At 36.5% G+C, this 24,704-nt stretch overlaps 1 protein-coding gene across 6 annotated transcripts; it reads right to left on the reverse strand.

Annotated features, from left to right (window-relative positions):
- Positions 1-6: 6 nt before the first annotated feature.
- On the reverse strand, positions 7-23,357 carry LOC129253982 (soluble scavenger receptor cysteine-rich domain-containing protein SSC5D-like). Of its 6 annotated transcripts, none has more exons than XM_064095155.1 (6): positions 23,258-23,357; positions 17,453-17,590; positions 16,493-16,602; positions 15,493-15,700; positions 6,792-7,304; positions 7-5,894 (listed from the first exon to the last, which is right to left on the reverse strand). In XM_064095155.1, exons 2-5 carry the CDS (start codon positions 17,532-17,534, stop codon positions 6,823-6,825), a joined length of 882 nt encoding a protein of 293 aa, XP_063951225.1. In that variant the 5' UTR covers positions 17,535-17,590; positions 23,258-23,357; the 3' UTR covers positions 7-5,894; positions 6,792-6,822. The 6 variants fall into 6 exon arrangements, with proteins under 6 accessions (XP_063951225.1, XP_054748401.2, XP_054748402.2 ...); XM_054892426.2 differs by lacking the exon at positions 23,258-23,357 and adding an exon at positions 22,990-23,188; XM_054892427.2 differs by lacking the exon at positions 23,258-23,357 and adding an exon at positions 22,908-23,013.
- Positions 23,358-24,704: the final 1,347 nt, after the last annotated feature.

Raw genomic sequence — 24,704 nt, forward strand, 5'->3', positions numbered from 1 at the left:
ACAATGTTGTGTTAATTAATTGATACATATTTATTTGCAAATTGCAAAAACAACACACACAAAATATACATATAAGATAACTTTAAATATCGTAGTATATTTTGTTTCATGATTTTAGTTTATAGAAAGACACCCAAAGCCCAAAGGGGCAATGGAAATAGGTTACCAAGAATGAATGAATATGATATTCATGATATTCAATTCATTTATTTAATTCCAATAAAACATACACATATCATACAATTGCATGAAAACTTGAGCAGTAAAAAAATTTAAAACATAATATTAAAATATGATATACAATATAGAAGAACACATCAGTATATTGGAATATCGTTCTCAAAGCCTGAACACAGGGAACTACATGTAAATGACTATTACCCTCAGTGGTGGATCCGCATGAAAATAAATTCACTTTAACAAGAAAAATAAACCCAACTATAAACAATAAATCAAATGAATAAAACATGAATAAGTAATCAAAATCAAGAGTTAAGTTTTGATATAGAATAATTTTCATTTGCTTGTTGCTTGTAATATTGTAATTCACCAATTTTTTGGTGAAATTGACCTTTTCAGCATGTGCTGCTGGTCAAGTATATACCAATAAATAAATAAAAAAAATGAATAAATACTAATAAAGCTTCACATTTTCATACAATATTTGAAACCAAATTAAAAACATTCTCACTTCATAAGATACTTCTAGAGATTTCTTGGAAAGTATTGCCTCTGGGGTGAATATATAAGAGGCAAACTCAATTTCAAGTATTTGTAGACCAATTAAACTTCATAGAATTATTTAATCAAACTTGATTACAATTTTAGCTGTTCGTAATTCAATTTCAGCTTTAACCTGTGATAGCTTCTGCCTGCTCTCAGAGTATTGCAGTTTACAGGAATGTTCAATAATACCACATACTCCCTTGGTGGAGTGAGGCAAATCCAGAATATTGGATTTCTGCTGGACAGAAAATACTTAAATTGGTAGAGATTTAACTAAATTTTGGGCCGCATTACTAATATAAATCATCTCGTCCACCCCCTCCCCACAAAAAATAATGATGATAATAACATACAAAAATAAATTTAGGAAAAATTATATAAACATTCCCTCAAATACATAGAAAATGGCAAATAATACATCCAAGGGGGTAGGATCAATTTGCTTTGTTCACATTATTTTTAAATCCACGCCCAACAAACTTCAAATCAACGATGTCTGTATCATCCTTCATCAGCAGTACAAAAGAGTGTTGGCACTAGGTGTATACATCAAGATATTTACATTACAATCACTACACGAAATATATCCTGTATAACAAATGATGTGACTACGCAGTAATCAAAATCACAATATAATGTTAAGAATATCACTGATCACTGATATCAAACTGAATACTTTGATTTCAAATAAAATCACAATAATTTATTGATTATGCAGTAAATATACAGTGCGTCCCACAAAAAAGGAAACCTGTTTTCCAAGATAGATTTCACAATCAATATTAAACATACTTTTACTATGAATCTGATACTTATGGTAAGAGTGGAATCTCATATTTAATTTGAGACCAACAGCTTAGCATATCATTAACGCATGGCAGGTTACAAACAATAAATATTGAGGCCTATCACAAACGATTTGCGCAAAAACTCTAAGAATCTGAATCGACTCTCATTTCAGGGATCAGTGAGAGAAACCTAACAAAGAAAAAAAAAGAATGCCTAATGAGTCAATCATCAAATAAGCACAGGTTGTCGTATCACGAACCAAACTTGTCCAATTTTTCTGCGCAACCTGATCTTTATATTAAAATCTAAAACTCGTCTTGCTCATTAATGCATGAAGTATTTCGTCACATATTACAATATAGGTATCAAAATGTAGAGGAATAAATCAATTGTATGATGATGTAAAAAAAATATCATAATTTGCCTTTGAAGAAAAATATGTGGAAATCCCGATTTCCTTTTTTCTAGGACTGTATATTTGTGACTAATCCATGTTTACACACAATCTTTTTTGAGAGAAAATATCAGAGTGAAAATATCCCTGACATTACAATATCATAATCATAACAAACAGCATACAATTTGAAAGTCTCCTCATGTGTCTTGCAGTTGGCTTACAAAGATAGTTATGACAAGAAATATCCGCTACATTACATGTACAAACTGTGATATAATAATTATCAAAAACTACATATCAGTGCAGCTATCAAAGTTTATTAAGAACTAACTTTACAAACTTGAGAACTCTTAGAAATTGCATGTCATACACATTGACACAAATACAGAACTTGTCTTGTTACACTATTACAATGATTTCTGCGATTCTGTGTGACTGTGACTTGCACTTGAAATATACCGGTATAATGCTTTTGTTTAAAATACACAAACTCTCCCTGCCGATGTGTGTATAAGGCTTCATATACATGTATGTGTGCATTGAAGTGTGGACTCCACGATTGATGTAATACTATCAGAAAAAAAAAAATGCTTCTCAAATTCAGCTTAAATTAAGTACATTAATTAAAAACAGCTATAAGCTGAAAGCCTCTTAGGATTTAAGAACACTTTTCAGCCCAAATCTGATTACACACATATAGAATGATAATTTAAGTTGCAATGCATATTCACAGAGCAACTGTATTTGCTACATTACCCGCACAAGATATCAGCTACGTGAAGTAAAAGTGAAAGACAATTTTTCTAGAAATATACTTTACTTTATGGTTAATATACTTTACTGCAATATATACAAATAAGAACCTTTCAGCAAATATCAATAGCACAATATATAATGATGGAAATGTTTTTCGAATACTTAAATACCAAACCGAATAGTACTGAAGTGATTTTAAAGCATTCCTATAATTTTTATGTAAGAAAATTGTTATGAATGTTCAGCCTTAGATCATATTCAAGTACAATGCATGGTTTGGAATGCTATACATGTATAACAGGGGTGAAGAGAATGTAAATGATGTCCCTATCTGTATTTCCATTGTGAAATTAAGTTTAAAGTAAAATATGGCACATTACTATGATAATTATATTTCAACATTAATAAAGTATAGTTATGTTAGATTTGTGTACTTGCAGTGCATATGAGAATCGTGCAAAATGTACTATCAAATATTATTTGTGAATAAATGTTATTCCACTATGAGAATGAACCACTCAAATGCACATATCGTCGTGTCAATGCAAGAAGGCTCTTAACACCACACTTTTGCATAGCAGCACGCATAGGGACATTGTGTAAAGGCGTTTCTGCACGAATGGGGTGCACTAAAATGTTTTGCTACAGGCGTTCTTGCACCGACACAACAAAATTAGTTGTACATTTATCACAACACTTGCATACTCATTATTCTATTTGATGAGAATGCGACCTTCGTAATAATATCAACTGAAAGAAAGTTTAGAAATAAGAAACTAGACTGGTGAAAGTTTGTAAGAAATTTAACTAATAATATGGAATTATGGATGATTGAAAAGTAAGATCACCTAAGCCATGGGAATAAAATTGACAATTTGGTAGGTCAATTATTAATCAATGGGTCATCTTTCTGATTATCCATTCAACAAAAAATTTGGATGCATGAGTGACTTTGGATATACCTCTGAAAAAGTTATTCATGTGGTTCCGTTTTGTTTCAATAATATTCATGTCCCTGATATAATTTAAGTACTGCCTCATAGCATCATATACAATTATTATTTGGTGAAAAAAAATGGTTATGGGGATATTTTTTGTTTTTCCAGAGATGTGTGTTAAACTCATCTTGGTGTCCAAGTTCATCCTTATTGATAATACTGGATTTTTTTTTGCATTTTCCTTTAGGAATCTGCCCTTCACCTCAGGGCATTAATTAATTTATGTCATGGAATATATAGGTCCTCATATGAGAACAAATTGTTTCTGGAATATTTATTTTGGGAGAAAAGCATTTCAGAAATATATTGTGTAATTATTAAAGCAAATGTGCAAGTTGTCCCAGGCGTACATCAAAGAGCCTGCCTATTCAGACAATATGATATTCCCTGATCATTACAGTGATTTAAGTTCAATTCCATAACTTTTTTCCTAACAGTTTATCAGGTTTTGTTTAAATCACCAATTTCCTCCTCTTATTTGTCATTAGGGTTGGATTTCCCTTGTTTGTGTTTAAACTGATTGTCTTGATGCATTTGGGACTATCCTATATAGTTTATGTGTCTGCCGACAAAATTTGCTTATGGTTACACAAAACTTGTTACTTTGGCAAATCAACAAATTTACTTCCAGAATTGAATAGGTAAGGGCCAATAGTTTAATTTTTCAATGTTAACATTTATAAGATGGCAAGTTGCAAAAAGGGAGGCTGCCAAATATTGAAAATGAACATGTACAAGACAGATGTTTAAGGTATAGTGTATGATTGGTTAATCTCAGACAAGGGCAGTGAATCAATTGTAAAGATATTATTTTCATTAAATATCTATATCAATGCTCTACTTTATCACTCAAAAGAAATTGGTATTAACTCTTGTTTTCATGATCAAACATGGATAAAAATTCAGCCCTAAGCAAGATTATATCAATTAAGAGCTCATTTGATACATGAAGAAATGTAAAAATTGGCCTCCACAGCTTGATCTTGGCAGAACTGACACTAATGTCAGCATTATTCTCCAATACACTTGGCTATAAACAATGAACATATAACTGAAACTGATTAAAAAGCATTGTACATTTACAATTGAATGGTGGTAGAATGCAAAGGCACTATTCATCTTCAACACATTAGTCATTCAAAATCAACAGACCGGTTTATAGCAATGAATACTGAGGATTGCTTATTTAATTAAAGGCAATTTTTCTTCTCGTAATGGCACCTCCAGCATTTTTAAATAATTGATACAATAATTGCAAAATGAATGCATCCATGAATTAGAAAAATACAGTTAATGGTGTTTCATAATGCTGTGAGGTTATGCATGTGTTTTATATTAGACCACAATATGAAGTGCCACATATACTGCCAAAATGTGAACTACCGTAATAAACCCCTACCCCAAAAAAAAAAATGAATATAAAATAAAAAAATCTGGTTCATAATAGATTCAACCTATTTTTCAACATTCCAACTTTTACTCAAATGTGACTAAACTTTGGCTTTCAATGTCATCAAAGTATAAAGCGTAGAACCAAATCCAACTGACAATCTCTGGTTTATGCTCACAAAGGAATGATGATGTTAACATGAATAAAACAAACAAACTTTTAGAGAAACTTTACTTCCACTGGCAATAGAAAAGTTACTTTGAGACCTGGCTCATGAGACTTTGCTCCTATCTTTTGAGGACATCATTGTAGCTTGGTGGAGTGGGAAGGTCACCTTCCTGTATATTACCCCTTTGCGGCTGATTCAATGGTGGTGCATCTCCAGGTGGATGGGTTGGGTATGGTGCAGAGGCTCCCTGTGGAGGGTAGGGTCCAGTATTTTTGACAGGAGGGGGCTTGGTAGTGGCTCCTGAAGGATCCTGTACTGGAGGCGGGTAAGCCTGTGTGGGGTATCGGTTATCTGGTGGGGCACCCCCTGTAGAGGCAGGTGGGTAAACAGGTGAATAAGTCTGAACTGGATAAGGGCGGGGCTCACTCGGTTGCTGTGGGGGTTGTTGAGTCGTATAGGGCATAGATCCTGGGTTATCAACCGGAGCAGCAGGGACTGTGCTTGTGTCATTGTTGTTTTGTTGCCGATGCCGCATCAAGTATAGTTGTCTCTGTCTATATGCAGAACCTGCACACGCAATACTCATCACAATTACAAATATGACGCTGCCCATCCATTTTGCGCTACCATGCCAGAAGGAACCTGCATTTTGAGTCCCAGAGTCTTCTCCTACAAGAAAAAAAAGTAATCATATAAGGGGTTAAATTGGATACAGCAGGAATATGAGGGAAAGGCAATTTTAAACAAAAACAATGATTTTTCACAAAAGCTAATTCTTCACAGTCTTTTCTTGAATTTCAATACTATTAAACATTCTGCCTTTTCTTACTAATCCTGTGCTTCTATATAAAAGAAGGAATCAATTCTAAACAGGAGATCCACTTATTCCTGTCCAGTCTACTATATATTCACATTAACAACCAAAGAACAGAAAACCACATCATTAAATCAAACAAAAATAGACCAATACTATGATGCAAAGGCTGTTCCTAACAGCATTAAGCTTGCTCAAGGTTCGTTTCACAAAACAACAATTAATGCATGCATACTGGATTCCAAAGTGGAATCTTAAGTACTTTGTTCATCATAATAGCTTGTTTCATTGGACAATGATTATAATGCACAGTGCTCAATAACTAAGCTCCCTCCCTTAGGTTCACAAGTTTCATCAAGCAGAGAAACTGATAATATTTCAAGGGTCCACAGGCACACAAGCCAGTAAACAAATCCACACTGAAAATGAGCAATTAAGAGATCATCTGATATTCTGATTCCAAACTGCAAAACCCACACCACAAAAGAATAACCAATGTTTATTCAATTATGGTCAATTTCTCCCAGAAAACACACAATATGCATTAACGAAGCAACTACTCAACTGCTCTCACTTTGGCAAAGCAGAGCTTCTCCTAAAATGAACCAGGGGGACATCTACAAGCTTTGGATGCGTTCATGGCCCTTTTGCAATTCAACTACAAAATGGTATCCCTGCCATCATTGATTCATGATTTATCTCTAAAGAAAGCAGGCAAAGCAAATCGTAAGATTCTGTTTACATAGACTTACAATGGAAAATAGGAAACCAGAGATTTGGCTTCTATCGCTTGACAATATCATTGTAGCTTGGTGGAGGGGGAAGGTCACCTTCTTGTATAATACCACTTTGCGGCTGATTCAATGGTGGTGCATCTCCAGGTTGATTGGTTGGGTATGGTGGAGGGTAGGGTCCAGTATTTTCAACAGGAGGGAGCTGGGTAGGATATCCTGAAGGATCCTGCACTGGAGGCGGGTAAACGGGTGAATAGGTCTGAACTGGATAAGGGCGGGGCTCACTCGGTTGCGCCGGTGGTGTTTGGATGGTAAAGGGTCGGGGGTTGCCCCCAGTACCACAAGCCCCCGCGATGCCACAAGGGGGATGAACAACACCATTGTGCTGTTGCATTTGCCTCAATCGTATTTGCCTCCTTTTGTATGCTGAGCCCCCAACGATGAAACATATGAAGACTCCTACACCAGTACCTGTCCATGATCCACTTTGGCTCCAGAAGTTATAACCACCTCCTGATCTCTCTGACTCTCCTTTCAGTAAAAAAATAAAAAATAAAAAAACAAATAGACACAAACACCATAGCTGAGATACAGTTAACTTATTTCAGAAAGCAGACATGCGATAACCTTTGGCAAAAAGCAAATACGGAGAAACTGTGACCACCTCTAGCTGAGGAAAGCAGAAATAGAAAAGCAATAGAATGATACAACATAGGAGCTTGTGGGTTTAAGTGGTGAAATAAGCAAAACAGATACTTCTTTCCAATAGAAAAAGCAAAAGATACAACAAATGTGAGTGCCTTTCCATTATACTGGTGATAACATATGACTATCAAACAAATTCTGCACAAAGAAGGATACCAATCCGATTTGGCTCATATCTTTTTTAAATCTTTTTTTTGGTGGAATAAGTGAAATGCCTCTGGCAATCTCACCTGCATTAATTGATTCAATAAAGCAGTAGTGCTGTCTTTAAAAAGATGAATAATTTTCAGAGAGAGAGAGAAAAATAAATCTAATAATAACTAAATCCTATTAAAGTTTGTTAATCTTGACTTTACACGTTATTCATTTGTCGTATCCAATATTCTTATACAAGTTTCATTCAATTTGCTATTAAATTATCATTCTTATCCAATCTAATTGATATGAAATAACTGTATGACCTAGACCCAGTAATCTGAAATCAAACTGACCTAATTTCTGATTCAAGCTAATCACTATCCTAGTTTGAAATAATTACTAGTCCTAGATTAAACATAGTTTCCACATTATCTTAACACATAGTAAAATTGTCTTCATGGATAACAGCTTATTGACCCTACAGGACTTTTGACCTTTACCCAGTGACCAAATTGCATATCTAGTTGTCGATACTTGATAACAATCATATGTAAGTTTGATGTAATAGAGACTTATACTTCAATACATGCATTATCTAGAAACATGTTGATACCACACCATGGTCAAAGTTCAATGGACCTAAATGACCTTTGCCCTTGATCATGTGACCTGGAACTCATGCCAAATGATAAGTGATACTTGATTTATTAACAGCTAAGTTTCATGAAATAATCACTTTTACATTCAAAGTTATGACATTTCAAAAATGTTACCATAGTTAACATTTGGCGTTGACGTAGCCGCCGCTATCGCCTATGTCTCACTGCTGTTATGCAGATAAGACAAATTTGAGGACAAAAAGGGGAATAAGAGGAAGAAAAAGAAAGTAAGAGAGAGGAGTATCCAAAGAGACTTCTTAGCCATGCCACTCCATATTATCCTAGGCTATTCAATTGAGGAGAAAAAAAAAATCATCTTTACATGTAGATTGAATTTCCAACTCCCCCCCCAATCAAAATATAATCACTATCACTATCCTAGTTTGAAATAATTACTAGTCCTAGATTAAACATAGTTTCCACATTATCTTAACACATAGTAAAATTGTCTTCATGGATAACAGCTTATTGACCCTACAGGGGCCCGTTTCATAAAACTTTTGACTTGCAACTGTAACATCTCCCATATCTATGGCAAATCTTGTTATTGGAATGGCAACTTGTCATAGTTGCAAATATCCGTTTCATAAAAGCTATGACAAATTGTTATCGTAAATAAAAATAAATAAATTAAAAATAGTTCGTGAACGAGCCTGATTTGCAGCTAACAGTCGGTTTTTTTCTTCACACACGTCGTCTGCGATAAAATTTTGATGGTGACAGAATTGAAGTAAAATTTGAATCGGAGATGTAAGTAATTTCTAATTATTGTATTTATTCAATTATTACATCATTTGATAAAGTAATAAATAAATCACTTCCGAAAGAATGACATTGATAATACATATCATATTTCCATCGTTTTCTACGAGGTAAACATGCATTTTGCCCGGGGATATCGTGGAGGCATCATCGAGATGCCGAGTGGTCGCTAGCCCGGAGCTTCGGCGTAGTACACGGCAGTAGTGTTGATGTGTGTGGGGTGGAGCTCGAATGAGCGGCGTTGCGACTTGAGTTGCATCTGTCTTTCTTTCTGACTTTAGTCTTTAATTACCTAATTCAGTGCGATATGTGAACAGCTGTGTGAGAGTGAGCCTTTATTTTTTTGTGGCTTGGGTTGTTGTGGGCGACAAAAATACAGTCAAGTCTCGAGGAGCATTGATGGGTGTGTAGACCAAAAGCTTCAGTCTCTGTATTTTGGTTGTTCCGCTGAACTACGTTGGCTCCACTCACCATACATAATGTAAAGGGGATTACAGTAAAATGTCAGAAATTGTTGAATAAATCCCCAGAAACGACGGTTATTCCTGTCTATGATGGGTGTTGATTGGTGTTCACGCTCATGTTTGGCTTTGGCATAGGCCTATTTTTTTTTTTTGTTTTTGTTTTTGGGGGGGGGGGGTGACTGTCACAAATAGTGTTCTCTGTAACTGTGAGGGATTGTTTTTCTTATAGTTTTCAGGGGGGGGGGGTGGCTTGCGAGTATAAACAGTTTGGTGGCCAGACAGTAATAAAAAAAAGGCAAAATTATTTTTTTTGAAAGCTGTGAGTCAGTTAGCAAAAATTTGGGCCTTTTTTAGAGGATATAAGTACTTCTAGATCTAGACTCTATAAAAAATCTGATTTTGTGATAGATTTCGAGTAACCCAGGCAACTGCGGCCCGCTGTACAGGCTGCAGCCCAGGAGCTGTCCGTGTATTACACGGACAGCTCCTGGGCTAGTTGGCAGACAAATGGGGTAGAATTGTGGTCACCATATCACCCCAAATTAAAGGGGGAAAATTATGCACTTGCCTATATATTACATGGATGAAGATCTATCGAGACACAATACTATCGTAGATGCATAAAGTGTAAGCTCAAAAAAGGCGAAAGTTATGTCGCTTTCGTTCTCCTGCTTTCAAAATTGAAAACAAAATGGCAGATCGATACCGGGGCTACTTTTGCTTTTTTGAGCTTACAGTTTATGCATCGACGTTAGCAATGTGTCTCTCAATAGACCATTTTTTTTTTAAATTTAGACAATACAACACTTCTATGTGTGAATCATATCTAAATGCATAACTATTAGTGTTGTATCCTAGGCTGGGTCAGCCGAGACAGAGACCGCTAAAAAAATTTGCCTGTTTTTTGTTGAATTCAATTGACCATTGACCCCCCCTCAAGAAAAATAAATAAATGAATAAATGAATGTAAAAAATTGAAAAATAAATAAATAGAATAAATTTTAAAAACAGGCAAAATATATATATATTACCGGTACATATAATCTATAGAGGGGGGGGGGGGGTGGGGTGGAATCTAGATCTATAATAATAGTGTGTGCATTAGAAATTCACATTGCGTTGATGATGGACACAATTTATGTGCTGGAAATGACTGCATTTGTCAGGCCTCGGAGCCGAGACATCAAGACAGAGGCCGAGACATCAGGCTTCGAGGCCGAGGACGCAAATTCTGGTCCCGAGGCCGTCCTCGGTACACAACACTGATAGCTATAGAATCAGCATGCTCTCTATACCCTACAAGATTGATAACAAAGACATATGTGTTTCAACAAGAAATAATTGGTCAAGGTATATCTGAATGGGGTATTGTACAGTACTATTGATCAACCAATGATACGAGTTGTATTCTGAGATTTAAATCCATGTTTCTCTTTGACCAATGTTGTCAAATAAAAACCTTGCTTTGAGCATAACATCCTCAAGGTGGTCTGAAATTCTATTAGAAGAAGGTACATGTACTCTTCTGTGGAAGTTCATTTTATGCTTTGACTGCTATATCTACAAGTTTTATTATCAATATACTAGTGTTCTGAAGTTGATGTGTTAATAATCAAATGTTTCAATGTTTATTCTACTTAAAACATAATAGATGGCAGCAGGAGCAAATGTTGGTCGTGATGAGGCGTATACCACCATCAACAATGCTGCAATTGCAGTCACCACCACCACTGCTGCCACCACCATCAGTGCTACTAATGCCACCACCACCAAGTCTACTTCTGCCACTGCCATCACCATTGCCACCGCCACTACCAAGACCACTCCTGACACAAAGCCCCCCAGTCCTCAACTGACCAGATATTGCAGCTGGAGAAGGATAGACCAGGAACTTCAAAGCCAGGGCTTGCCGGTCTCCTACAATAAGAAAAATGCCAAGGGCCCATCTAATGAACTTGTTGCAGAATATTTGGCCACAGTTGTAGAAAAGCAGAGACTAACATGCAGCCACAGGTAAAAATCAATGTCAGATATGATGGATAGTCTTTGAAATATGGGTTGCAGAATGAATATCAGTAAAACCCATCATGATGTGCAATCTGATTTAACCCTAAAAAGGCGGTGGGGGGGCTCAAAAATGTTCGCGATAAATCCACAACGTGAAAGATGGTGCCGCGTCATTATATGCCTTTTTTTAAAGATTCATGAGTTTTCAGACAAAATTTGTGACACATGGGTACCCGGTTCTGTAATTACGCAACGTTGTGTAAGTACATGTCAGAATTGCTATAAAATGTGATTTCATGAACAAATCCAATGCAAATTCTGTTTCTAGCCAAAATTCATAATTGTATCATACCGGTAATTTTTATTTTTACTGATTAAAATCAATTACTTTCAAGTTGCTTATGATCAGAAAATTTTGTCAACAATATAAAAAAAAAGTAAAATAAAACAACAAAGAAATACTTCAGAAAAAAAAAATACAGATGAATGGAATTTGATATCATTTAACGTTTATGTGTCTGAAAAAAAAAAAACACTTCAAGGGCTTTGTTTATAGATTTCCAGCCAAATTCTAATTTCATGCATGAATAAGTAAAATTTATTGATTACAAATAAATTTAAATAATTTTAGAACGATCAAATATACAATTTTTTCATCTGTGACAGGCATGTTGCATTTTTTCACAATTGCGCAATTAACGGTCAAGATCTTGAGGGCCCCCACCCCCCTTCCGCCCATCTTTCCTGCCTCCAAGATACCCTGGCAGTCTTATTAGGGTTAGATTAGGTTTACATTAAAATATAAAATTCTTACAATGCATTTCAGTGGCGTAATGAGCCAAATATTTTGAGAGGGCTAAATATGGCGGATGGAACAAAAGTTCTCCAAAGATGCAAGAGAGCGAAGGGAGTGAGCAAAATTGTTGAACTTTTAAATACAGAAATCAAATTTTTAGAAAGATTTTGACGTAATCAGAAAATAATAGACTATTTCACCCTTTCCCATTCCTTTTTTTTTCTTGGTCATGAAACATTGGGGGGGGGGGGGGCATTGCCCCCTCATCTATACACCAGTGATGGATTTAATACTTTTTGCATGTACGATGAGAACGCTCGCTCTCTGTCCCTCACCCATCCTCACTACGTGTACATGTGTGTGCAAGATAAATTATGAGGAACAATTGCATAGCATATGAAGTGATGTTTCTCAACCAGAGATTCCTTATATATTATCTATTGTTGCATGTTTGGATTTTTGTTCATCATATTAACCCATCTTGATCCCTTTACCCCCCCCCCCCCATGGTAAAAACTTAGTAGTCAAATGACGTTTCCTCTTATTTTCTTTTGATATACATGCAATGTATACATGTGAGAAAAAAAAGTGCCAAACATTTTTTGAAAATTTCAATTTAATTTATTCCTTCAGGTGAGGCTTTGTCCACATTTCCAGAAAGACACAAGATAGTATCAGAAAGCCATGCCAAAATCAACGACTGGAGGGTTTGGAGAGCCATACAAAGAGCCTAGAAATGTGATTTCACCTGTAAGTTAAACACTCTTGATTATAATTCTGATTCACTTTGGCATAGGAAGTATGTCACATGATAACAATTTGAATGATTTTTGTCTTCTTGATTTGCTCTTCGTCAAAAATCCAGTCCATATTTTAGAATTAAACTCTAAGTTCAAGGTGTTAAATTGATATATGATATTTCTTTTACAGCTTCAAAAACAACAAACGAATATCAATCATTGGTAGATAATGTGACTTGCTTTCTCTTGCCAAAGTGGTACATGAATATTCTGCATTTCTATAATTATTGACCCCCACCACTACCACCTAAGATGCAACATGTCAAATTACTGCAAAGACATAGATGCTAGTTATTCACTTCATCATATTTTTAATTATTAATTTGTCAGTAAAGGAGTAATAGGACTCAGGTAGATTACCCGAAGAAGCTCACATAATTTTTTTTTACTGGTAGACCCTTTACATTCATTTGATGAATTGAGTTGATGCAAAATCAACTGAATGTAATGAGTACAAAATCCTGTTAATAAACCTTACTAGGTGAGGCTATTCTGGTAGATCATCCCGGGGGGCGCCTGAGGATCTTGTCCATTTGGAGAAATCTTGCAAAGTATCGAAAGGTGCCTCCACCCCCCCCAGTCTATTAAGGGTTAACAATGAAAATGAAATTAGGAATAACTTTGGTATCTTGCTTATATGCATTATAAATTAATTTCTATTTCAGGTACTTCAATCACATGAACAGCAGCAGGAGCAAAAACAGCAGCAACCACACAGGAGATGTAACGACAGTATTGACCAACAGCAACAACAACAGCAGCATAAACAATTTCTGCAGGAGGTGCAAAAACCACACCGGCAACCTCAACAACATCAAGATGTCCAACAACCACTCCGGGAACATTAACAGCAACTACAACTTCAGCAACTACAACTTCAGCAAGAGTTTCAACAAACACATCAGCAAAAACCAACAGCAGCAGCAACAACAGCACTTATGAAATGAATCTAATTGAAACTCAAAAGCCAATGAGGAAACATCTTTTACAAAATGAGACATCATTTGTTCATTCTTTTACAGGATAAAGGAAAGCTTTTTTGAAAGTGTAAATTTGCAGGAACACAATGTATGTTCCCTCTGTATCTATTTATTGAAATAAATTTGACTTTAAAAAGAATGAATGATGATTCAATAAATATCTACTTTTTATTTGTCAATGAGTAAAAATACATCTATTTTCTATTTAGAATGACAAAAAGCAATTTATCAAATCAAAATCATCAAAAAATTGACCAATATGGCTCTTAGGCCCTCAAAATTGTTGGTATTTTGATGAAAAAGCTGTTTCTGTGGCAATATTTGACGCAGCTCAAGTAGCTGCGTCAAATTTGCCGCAGAAATTGTCATTTGCCGCAGCTCCTTGAGCTGCGTCAAATATTGCCGCTGAAATTGTCATTTGCCGCAGAAAGTATCTGCGGCAAAGTTTTATGAAACGGAAACTTGACGCTGTTTTAAGATTTGCCGCAGAAACACAGATTTGCCACAGAAAATGGGAGTTGCCGCTGCGGCAAATGTTTTATGAAACGGGCCCCAGGACTTTTGACCTTTACCCAGTGACCAAATTGCATATCTAGTTGTCGATACTTGATAACAATCATATGTAAGTTTGATGTAATAGAGACTTATACTTCAATACATGCATTATCTAGAAACATGTTGATACCACACCATGGTCAAAGTTCAATGGACCTAAATGACCTTTGCCCTTGATCATGTGACCTGGAACTCATGCCAAATGATAAGTGATACTTGATTTATTAACAGCTAAGATTCATGAAATAATCACTTTTACATTCAAAGTTATGACATTTCAAAAATTTTACCATAGTTAACATTTGGCGTTGACGTAGCCGCCGCTATCGCCTATGTCTCACTGCTGTTATGCAGATAAGACAAATTTGAGGACAAAAAGGGGAATAAGAGGAAGAAAAAGAAAGTAAGAGAGAGGAGTATCCAAAGAGACTTCTTAGCCATGCCACTCCATATTATCCTAGGCTATTCAATTGAGGAGAAAAAAAAAAATCAATGTAGATTGAATTTCCAACTCCCCCCCCCAATCAAAATACCCTGGCGCCGCACTTGTTTACTGATTGAAGTTTGCATGTAAAAATACATGCAATCTTGCATAAGAAGTCAACCTACATGTCAAATGTTTGCCCAAGTTAAAGCAATTTTTTAGGCCACATAACGCAAAACATGTGTTTATACTTCTTCTAAAGTCATTTTTTTCCTAGGTCGAACAGATTTTTCTGATCCAAAAAGATCGGACTTTGGCAAAGTTACATGCATGTTAATATTATCATATCACTCAGCCCTATCTTATTCTATTATAATATACACAAATCCAAGTCATTTCAATATCTCTGGACTCTGCCTTTGGACATACCTGTTTCGCATGAAATACCAACATCTTGGGAGTGAGTGCAATCATGATCGCCGTAGGCATTGTGCACACAGCTATCCAAGGTAGCTTCCAATCCAATACAGCTCACTTGATCCAACCAAATGTGTCCAGTGCCTTCACCATATTTAGAGCTATCAAAGTACTCCACAGATGTGGTATCACTAGAGGGGAAAAGCTGACGACAAGCAACCTAGAAAAAGATTAGACGATGTATTTTTGGGTTACACTTCGTAATTCCGAAGGTTCGATAATCCGAAAGTTCGTAATTCCAAAAACGAAATAAGGTTCGATGTTCCGAAGGTTCGTTAATCCGAAAACGAAATAAGGTTCGTTGTTCCGAAAGTTTGTTAATCCGAAAACGAAATAAGGTTCGTTGCTCCGAAGGTTCGTTAGTCCGAAAACGAAATAAGGCTCGTTAATCATTAGTTTTTGGACTAACGAACCTTCGGAATTACGAACCTCATTTCGTTTTCGGACTAACGAACCTTCGGAATTACAAACCTTTGGAAATACGAACCTTCGGAATATCCAAACCTTCGGAATAACGAAGCTTCGGAATTACAAATGTATGCAGTATTTTTGCTTCACTCAAATTCTCAATGTCATATCAAAACTTCCTACATCATCTTTCTAAATTCAGTTGATAATTATTGTTTGTTTAACTCAAAGCATTACATATATATTTGATATTACTTCTACATTTCCTCGTTTATAGACAATTTTCAAATGACTGCCCATAAATGATCAAATTTGACCTAAACACCACGATAATAACCTGAAGGCTGGTCTATTTTACCATTAATTTGGTTAACAGATTTGAATCAACATTTCAGTGAGATACTCAAGCAAACACGGGGTATGTGTTGGGGTGCCTGTTGAAAAGCAATATATTTTCATAGATGGTGTACAACACTTTTTTACAGCACAACTTAGGACCACCTCGACCTGTAAATAATGAAAACCATCCATATTCATCACTTACTCTGGCATCCTCTATGGCAAAGGAATCACTGCAAACCGTTCCCCAAGTTTCATTGTAATAGACCTCTAGTCTTCCAGACCTTTCGTCGCCATTCACCAAACGCAATGCACCTTCAATGAAAATACAAGTCATTCAGCAACTTTTAAATATATGAGCTACGATACATGTACATTGTCAATATGACATCAATGATTCTTATCAATATGAAAACTGTGAAATTCAATTGGGGACAACTGCGTAACCAACTGATGCACACATTTTGCTGCACAATAATCCCTTATCTCCATCAGCATAGGCCCTGCACAATAATGTATCTTTGAGGGAGAGGTGGATAAGTACACAGGGACTGCAGAACAGTTTTGAAAGTGAGGGAGGGGCCTGAAAAAAAAACCAGGATAACAACTTATCAAAAACCTAATCATGTAGGATAAGAATGTGGACCAAATATTGCGAACTCAACAAAAATCATTTCACAATCTTTCACAATGCATGGAATACTCCACTTCCCATAAACTACACGTAGACTGCTGTGAAATATCAAACAAGTCTAATGGACAGCCCTTTGGCTTTGCAAGAAAATATTGAGAGACTATCATTCTGTCTGTGATAAAATAGCACTGAAATCTTACATTCTTTGGAGGGGAAAATCATCTTTACTTAATTTCAGTGTGGTCATGTTTCCTACTTATTTTCATTTTCTGGACATCTTCCTACATGACTGGGCTTTTGTGCATAAAGGGCACCATGACCTCAAACTGAGGGGGATGTATTTGTTTTATCAAAATAAGGGGATTGTGTGCTCACACACAAAGTCATCACTTTTTGTAATCTTTCTTATATATCTTTGTCTGTCCTCCTTTAGACTTGAAAACTAATGGAGGGGGGGGGGGGTCATCTCCTGTAACCCAACATGGCCGCCTTGCCCTTGACCATAAATAGGCTACAATACATGGAGCTTACCTAGACCTTGTGACGCACTAAGCAAAACTAAGAATACAGGTAGTAAGAAGTCAGATAACCGTAACTGCCATCCTCCAATCATCTTTCTGTCCTGCCTGCCTATGATGATTTATATTCTATCAAAGTTGATCCCTAAAACTAAAAGAAATACAATTTAAAGTTTAAATACTAGAAAAGAAATACAAAGTAAAAGTTTATGAATACTGGATATAAAATGAGATGCAGGAATAAATAAACCCATGTAAAATGGTCACTGCTGCCCAAACCCTACTGCAAAACATCTGTTCATAACTTCATACCAAGAAATCTGATATAATGAATTGGTTTTTGTCAATTGTTGAATCGTGTGTCGGCAGTGGCGTACCTAGGATTTTCCACAGGGGGGGCAAAATCGGCCGCCCAAAAAATTGACAAGCAAAAAAAAAAAAAAAAAGGTCTTCAATAAAAAATAAAGGTTATTGTTCCAGAAAAAAAAATTGACAAGCAAAAAAAAAAAAAAAAAAAAAAAAAAAGGTCTTCAATCAAAAATAAAGGTTATTGTACAAGAAAAAAAATTGACAAGCAAAAAAAAAAAAAAAAAAAAGGTCTTCAAGCTCGTCAGGGGGGGCAGTGAAATGTATTTTGTATGGGTTGTGGCCCGTAGGTACGCTAGTGTGTGTCGGTGCCCGTGGTGGAAGCGAGACAACCAACCAGCGTAATGTCATTGCAAAATGATTTGAAAGAGTCAGAAAATTTCAAAAGTGCGTTTCATATGCGTGCTGTAGTCTTAGCGAAAAAAAAAAGAAGTTTTCCTCGTCTTTTCATAATCTTTTGTGTTTTTTAATGAATTCTTGTTTAAAAATCGAATCAATATCGTAGAAATGTCGGAAATGAAGTTGTATCCCATTTACATTTTAAGGGTAGATTCTAGATCTTTTAGAAATAGAAATCTCGGGAGCGAAAGTTTCAGTTTTTTTCGCCGTACATGCACATGAATGGGACGCAATCGATGGCTCCGTGGAGGGTAAGCTGAGCTGAGCATAGTAAATGATTTTTACTCTTGAGTCCAGGAGCCTCCTCCTGGCTAGCCAAGGTCAGGAATTTCTTTCTTGCTGAACCTGCGCCGCACCGACCGAGTTAGCTAGCTAGGATGGGGGGTTGGGGGCAAGACTTCCATTAATATGTCCCCTCCACTAAAATTGAAAAAAAAAATATGGAGGTTTATCAAGAATTATCTAACAATAGTAACATATGACTAAGAGCTTTAAGAAGGAAAAGTTGGATACATACCAAAATATGGCTTTATTCCGTCAAAAATTCAAGTGTGTGTAATTCCCAATGGCATCGGTTTATTTAGTCAGAAAAATAAATGCCCAATACTCTTGGAGAGTAGACTAGTCGTAATATTGGTTGATAACCGAATATGAAACCATTGGCTTTCAACAATTCCTGCTAGCTCAGTGAGTAAGGCGAGAGACTGGAGATTCATCGTTCTGCAACGAGAGGTTTGAATCCAAGTTCCAACCGGAAGAAAAAAAAAAGGAAAAGAGAACGAAAGAAGAGGGTTTTGGAGAAGTATTTTTTTTAATTAGTGGAGGGGACATAAGGAAGTCTTTCCGGGATGGGTGTCCGGACACTTTATATTTTTGAAGCCTTTACTTTTTACTTTGTCTTTGGCTGCCTTACTAACCCCCTTGGCCTTAGGCTAGACCACTGAACTAGAGATACGTGGAATGCGTGTCCCTATTCCCAACGTACACAAAGCCGTGCGGCAACGAAGAGCATCGGGCTTTACGCTCGACTGAGCGCGCCGCCATTTTGCTAGGTCAATACTGGCTGGTCGGCAAATGCTGCGTGTATATAGGCAGATGGGAGAAAGGAACGCAAAGAAAGTGTTCCTTGTGCTGTTTAAAGTTTTAGTTTGCTTTGTTACATCATGAACTATATGTTATCGAATACTTTCATAACTGAAAATGTTGATTTAGTCACATTTTTGTATTAAAGGGGAGTAAACATACAGTCATGAAATCATAAAAAACTCGACCTTTTTCACGCGCACGCTGTGACAAGGAAAGGCCCCACAACAAATATGCTTTCTGAGTAGGCCTAGCTGGTTGCATAAAAAAAATCTTTTAACGATTAGAAATCATGTCCCTTTCTCTAGCTTTTTTTTTAAACCTCCCTTCTCATTCAACTATTCATCTCATCTCATTTTCCCTGATTTTCCTCTTCTGTCCATCTCTCTTATCCTCTCCATCCCCTTCTATTTCTTCCATTTCTACTTTCATGCCCCTCTCTCTCTTCTTTCTCTCCTTTATATCATCTCGATCTCCCTCTTTATTATTTTCCTTTCTCTTTGGCTTCTTTCTCTCTCATCTCCTCGTCTTTCTCATCTCTCTCTCTTACATTCCCTCTCTCTCTATCCCCATAATTATATCTTTCTTTTATTTCCCCATCTCCCTTATATCGAGCCCTCTTTTATCTCCCTCTCGTCTCGCCTTTCTCTCCTCACCTCTTTCTCATTCCTCGATTTCCCCTCTCTCTCCCTCTCTCTCTCTTTCTCTTTGATCTTCCTCTTCTTTCCATCTCTTCTCGTTGATCGTCTGTTTCTTTTTCTCTCTCTCCATCTTTACAATTTTTCCTTCAACTTTCTCTATATGAATTTTTAGTAAATATTCCCTTCCCTCCCTCTCATACTCTTCAATCACACATTCAGGGTGAAAAATTGAATAGAAGTTTAAGGGCAAGAAGGTTGTTACTTTTAATGAGCCTTCAAAGTTGGACCTTCGTGTGCTCAGCAAGAAAATATCTACTATAAAGTACAGTGTATGTAAAAATGGGCACAATAGAATTTGAATTCTTATGAAATTTAATTTGGAAGAGCATGGATGTTGCGCGACATGTGCTTACATCAATACACTTTTACATAAAGGAATGGGTGATGGATAGACAAAACCAAGTCAACTCTAACAAGTTTACTATTAGAGCACAAATCAGAAAGTCATACCAATGGTAATTCCATTTAAAAAGTTGTTGCACTAAATTTCGCTTATTTTCACATACCAGTTATATGCATATCCTGGTGAGTATGAAATATTCCACAAGTCAAAAATTGCACAAAAAGACCACTACCTCTTGTCAAATGACCAGACGTCCCGTATTTCCCGGGATCGTCCCGTATTTTGCTCCTTAATTTGTCCCGGCGTCCCGACAAACCCTTCCCGGGACATATCTGTCCCGTATTTTTAGAATATTGAACAAAATATAGTTGATAAATTAAAAAGTGACGAATTTTCATCACATAACCAAACAGAATGACGAAGCAGAGACAACAATAAATCGATAACTAAAACTTTTGCAAGTTCTGTGGGTGATTTTTATCCTAACCAAATACATTGCAAACGAGCTGGCTTCCTGCCTGTCACTCACACTTGTACGAGGTTAGTATTATTGCCTGCATGTGTGTGAAACAGGCTCTATGCATGTAGGATCGGAGCATAATGATGCAAACAATCTCACATGATAAACAGTTTTTCCACCAAAATAATCACAAAATCGGCGGAAAATGTTTATGATCATAATTCTCAGATTACTGATTTAATAGGATCGGAGGAACAAGTTTTTGTTAGTTTTCATAACGGGATCTACATGCAGTTGTTTTAGCTTTTTGAGTCTTGTTGTGTAGGATGCCGGCGCTGTTTCCTCTCATTTGTAAGTTGACAATGTTTCACTTTGAAATTTTATTCATTTCTAAACCACTTAGTTTTCCAAAATTAAAAAAAAACACCAAATATCATTATAATTTCTGTTAGATGACTGGATTGCTTTTGTTTGCTTGAAGTTTGAACTTTTTCCTCTTTCCTTTTTATCCTTCATCCTTCTATCCTTGTTTTTTTTTTTGTTCCATCTACATCTTTTAATATTTCATACCTTTCTTTCCTGATCCTTTCTGTGTTTTAATTTTCTTTCTTTCCTTCTTCCTCCGTATCTGCCATTTTTATTTCCGTCATTCTTTCTTTCCTTATACTTTTATTTACTCCCTTCCTCACCTTTTTCTTTTCGTTTTTTCTCTCCTTCCATTATTTTTTTTATTTTCTCCTCCCTTCAATCTTTCCTCCCTCTCTTTCATTCTTTCTTTCATTCTCTATTTTTTTCCTTCTTCTTCTTTCCCCTTATTCTTTCTTTCTTTAACTCCCCCTTCCTTCATTTTCCCTTCCCGTTTTCTTCTTTCAAAGAAAAAAAAAAATTTCTTTCCTTTATTCTTTGTTTCCTCCTCCTTTTTCTTATTTTGTCTTTCACACATCTTCCCTTTCTTTCTTTTTCTTTCTTTCTATATTGGGTAAATTCAAAGAATGACGGAAACCTTTTTTTTTTCTCTTTTATTCTTTCTTTCATCGTCCTTTTGATTATTCTAACTTTCCGCTTTTATTTTCCCCTTCATTTGTTCTTTCTTCTTTCTCATTTCTTTTCTTTCGTCTTTTTTTCTCTCCTTCATTCTTTCGTTATCCCTCCCTTCCAATTCTTTTTATTTTTTTCACAAGTATAACATCGTGTAGCCTTCTTTGATGAGGCGATTGTCCCGTATTTCATTTTGTGAAATCTGGTCACCCTGATTTAAACCGTTTTTTTAACTACATGAATTACCAGGTCCCAGTACATTGTGCATATAGAAATATGTTTGTACATGATTGGCTTAATGACATTAAAATACACTTTGCCACACTATTAATTTTATATTTATAGAGAAAACATATTGCATCTTGCACATATTTTCAATTGCCTTCTACGGCGCGCTCTCGAACAATTGACCTAGCAAAATGGCGGCGGTCACGTGACTTATCGATTTCGCCGGCGCTGTTTTGCTTGGGTGAACACGACTTCCACGTATTTTTAGTTCAGTGGGCTAGACTCTAACAAGTACCCGATGCGTTTATGCCCAGAAGGGCCCTGCATCGTATACATCCAGATCCAGATCCAGAAAAACTTAAAGAAAGACTAACTTGTTACTAGCTAGACTAGAGACTCGAGTTTATTATAAATAATATATAGATAGAGCAGAGCTCAGACTCATCTTCTATTTTGTTCTCTAGGCCTATATAAATATTTCCTAACATTTTGTACCGGGTACCGGTACTAAAAATTAATGAAACTTCGCTTTACTTTAGTTGTAAATTTTTCCAAATGACTTTCTATCATCCGGACACACAACCTGTACCTGTCCGGACACACAACAGGGACACCGTAAGGTACGCGTACCTCAACGGGCCGACACGGCCCGGTAGCGGCTAGGGTACGGGAACGGTAGCGGTACGAACCAACAACACAGCTAGCTAGATACTGCACTCTGCAGCGACGAAATTATAATATATCTCCCCTTGGGCCTTATATTAGCCCTTGCCTTGGCTTTAATGTTTTTTATTCACATTTCACACCCCTTAACGATAGAAACCACGTTAGAAATAAATATAAGTCTTACACGAATCGGTAATGCAGCTAAACGCTTATAATAATACAGATTGCCGTACGGTTGTTAGACTGAAAAAAAAGATAAAACTTACAAATCGGCAGTATTTCTCAGAACTGAGACTGAGCTGAGCTAGCTAGCTGAGTGGAGCTGTGGTACTGTGAATACAAAAATAGCGATGATGCTAGCCATGTACGTCATACAGTATGACGTAATAATAGCTGGATCAATTCTAGTTCAGTGAGGTGGATCGCGGAGAAAATGAGTTACATTTTTGAAGTTATAACAAATACAATCAAAATTACAAAGAAAAAATAAAGAAAAGCACAAACTGAAAAAAAAACTGAAAAAAATATTATTACGTCAAGGACCGATACAGCTCATGATACAATGCCAAATAATGTGCTTTATTTAGTTGCGTTAGTTCCGATCCCGGTTCCGATATTACCACAGCGTCATTCCGGTAATTCCGGAAGGGGGGGGGGGGGGCATAGGCGGCGAAAGTAGGGGACGATCCCCCTAAATTTGTTGTTGATAACTTTATTTTTGCTTGTCAAAAAATTTGGAGGTCCCCCCTAAATTTTTTGGCTTCCGCTAATGGGGGAGGTGGGGCACTTCCAATGGCGAGTGGATAACACGCGTGACCATGGGGCTTTGAAAAACACCCTAAACAAGTATCCATGTTCTGAAAATGCAGATTATATACTCATCTTCCAGTCCGCTTCCAGTATAGTAGCAGAAAGATATAACTTTTGCACACTGTAAAAGCATGGTAAAAGTGACAAAATTGGTGATGAATTTTAGTGCTCTCTCTGCATGAATCATCCTCATCCATGGACCTACATGCTTTGAATGCAGCTTCTTAAAGAAAGCTAGGGGATGCTATATATAGATTCAACTTATTGTCAAGATATTATTCAACAGACCAAATACTTTTAAAATGGAAAAGCTGTATAATGGAAAACTCCTAGTCTTATTTAGGTTATAAGTTTGCTTATCATTAGTGGAATTAAATCCTCTAAGCCATCATTCTAACTTACGCCTCAGTCACTCATCTGCCCTCCGCTCCTTAAGTAATTTTTAAAAAGAAAACGATTAACATAGCTGACATCATGGGTGTCAATTTGTGTTGCGAACCTATTGTTCAAGGGGGATGATCTTTTGTTTCATCCCCCAACTTGAATAATATGACGTCACGGATCGACACCAGTGGCTGACATGAAAGGAAAAAAAACTTCTGAATTTCTGCAATTCCCCTTCTGCCAGCTGATATTTTGTAAATCACTGTCCACGAATTAAGGCATCTGTATTATGTTGTATAATAATTGTAAACATAATTATGTACATGTAATGTTTAAGCCTTAACTTATTATTTGCCCCGCCGGGCCAAAAGGCGTTCTTTCAGTTCAAAGGAATTCACAAAACGTATATACCCTTGGACTTGACAAGTATTCCCCTTATGACCCCCCCCCCCCCCCGGATGACCCCCTAAACAAGTACAGCGAAAACAGCCCCAGTTTTAGCATCAATCCTTTTTTCTATATGTGTGTATGCACATTTGAGTTTACATCAGAGAATCCACGTAGTGTTGGTGCAAAAAGTTACACATCTACGGAAGCGCAGGGGGGGGGGGGGGCTTCAGCCCCCACTTTTTTCCAATACCGTGTACGAAATCGTAATAATTACCATATTATTGTGATTTTTTGCATGATCAGCTCCCATCACCCCCCCCCCCCCCACTTTGAAAACCGTTCCGCGGCCCCTGATAAGTATAGGTCCTATTAGTCGCAAATTGGGCCGTAAACACGT

This window comes from Lytechinus pictus, chromosome 2 (assembly GCF_037042905.1).
Source record: "Lytechinus pictus isolate F3 Inbred chromosome 2, Lp3.0, whole genome shotgun sequence".
Classification (NCBI taxonomy): Eukaryota; Metazoa; Echinodermata; class Echinoidea; order Temnopleuroida; family Toxopneustidae; genus Lytechinus; species Lytechinus pictus.

What these genes read in the sequence shown, in the direction of transcription:
- LOC129253982 (XM_064095154.1), bottom strand. Translation starts at nt 17,534, where the DNA reads ATGATTGGAGGATGGCAGTTACGGTTATCTGACTTCTTACTACCTGTA. An exon ending in TAGTGCGTCACAAGGTCTAG is followed by an intron (nt 16,603 to 17,452) that starts GTAAGCTCCATG and finishes TTTTCATTGAAG; the next exon opens with GTGCATTGCGTTTGGTGAAT. An exon ending in TTGCCATAGAGGATGCCAGA is followed by an intron (nt 15,701 to 16,492) that starts GTAAGTGATGAA and finishes ATCTTTTTCTAG; the next exon opens with GTTGCTTGTCGTCAGCTTTT.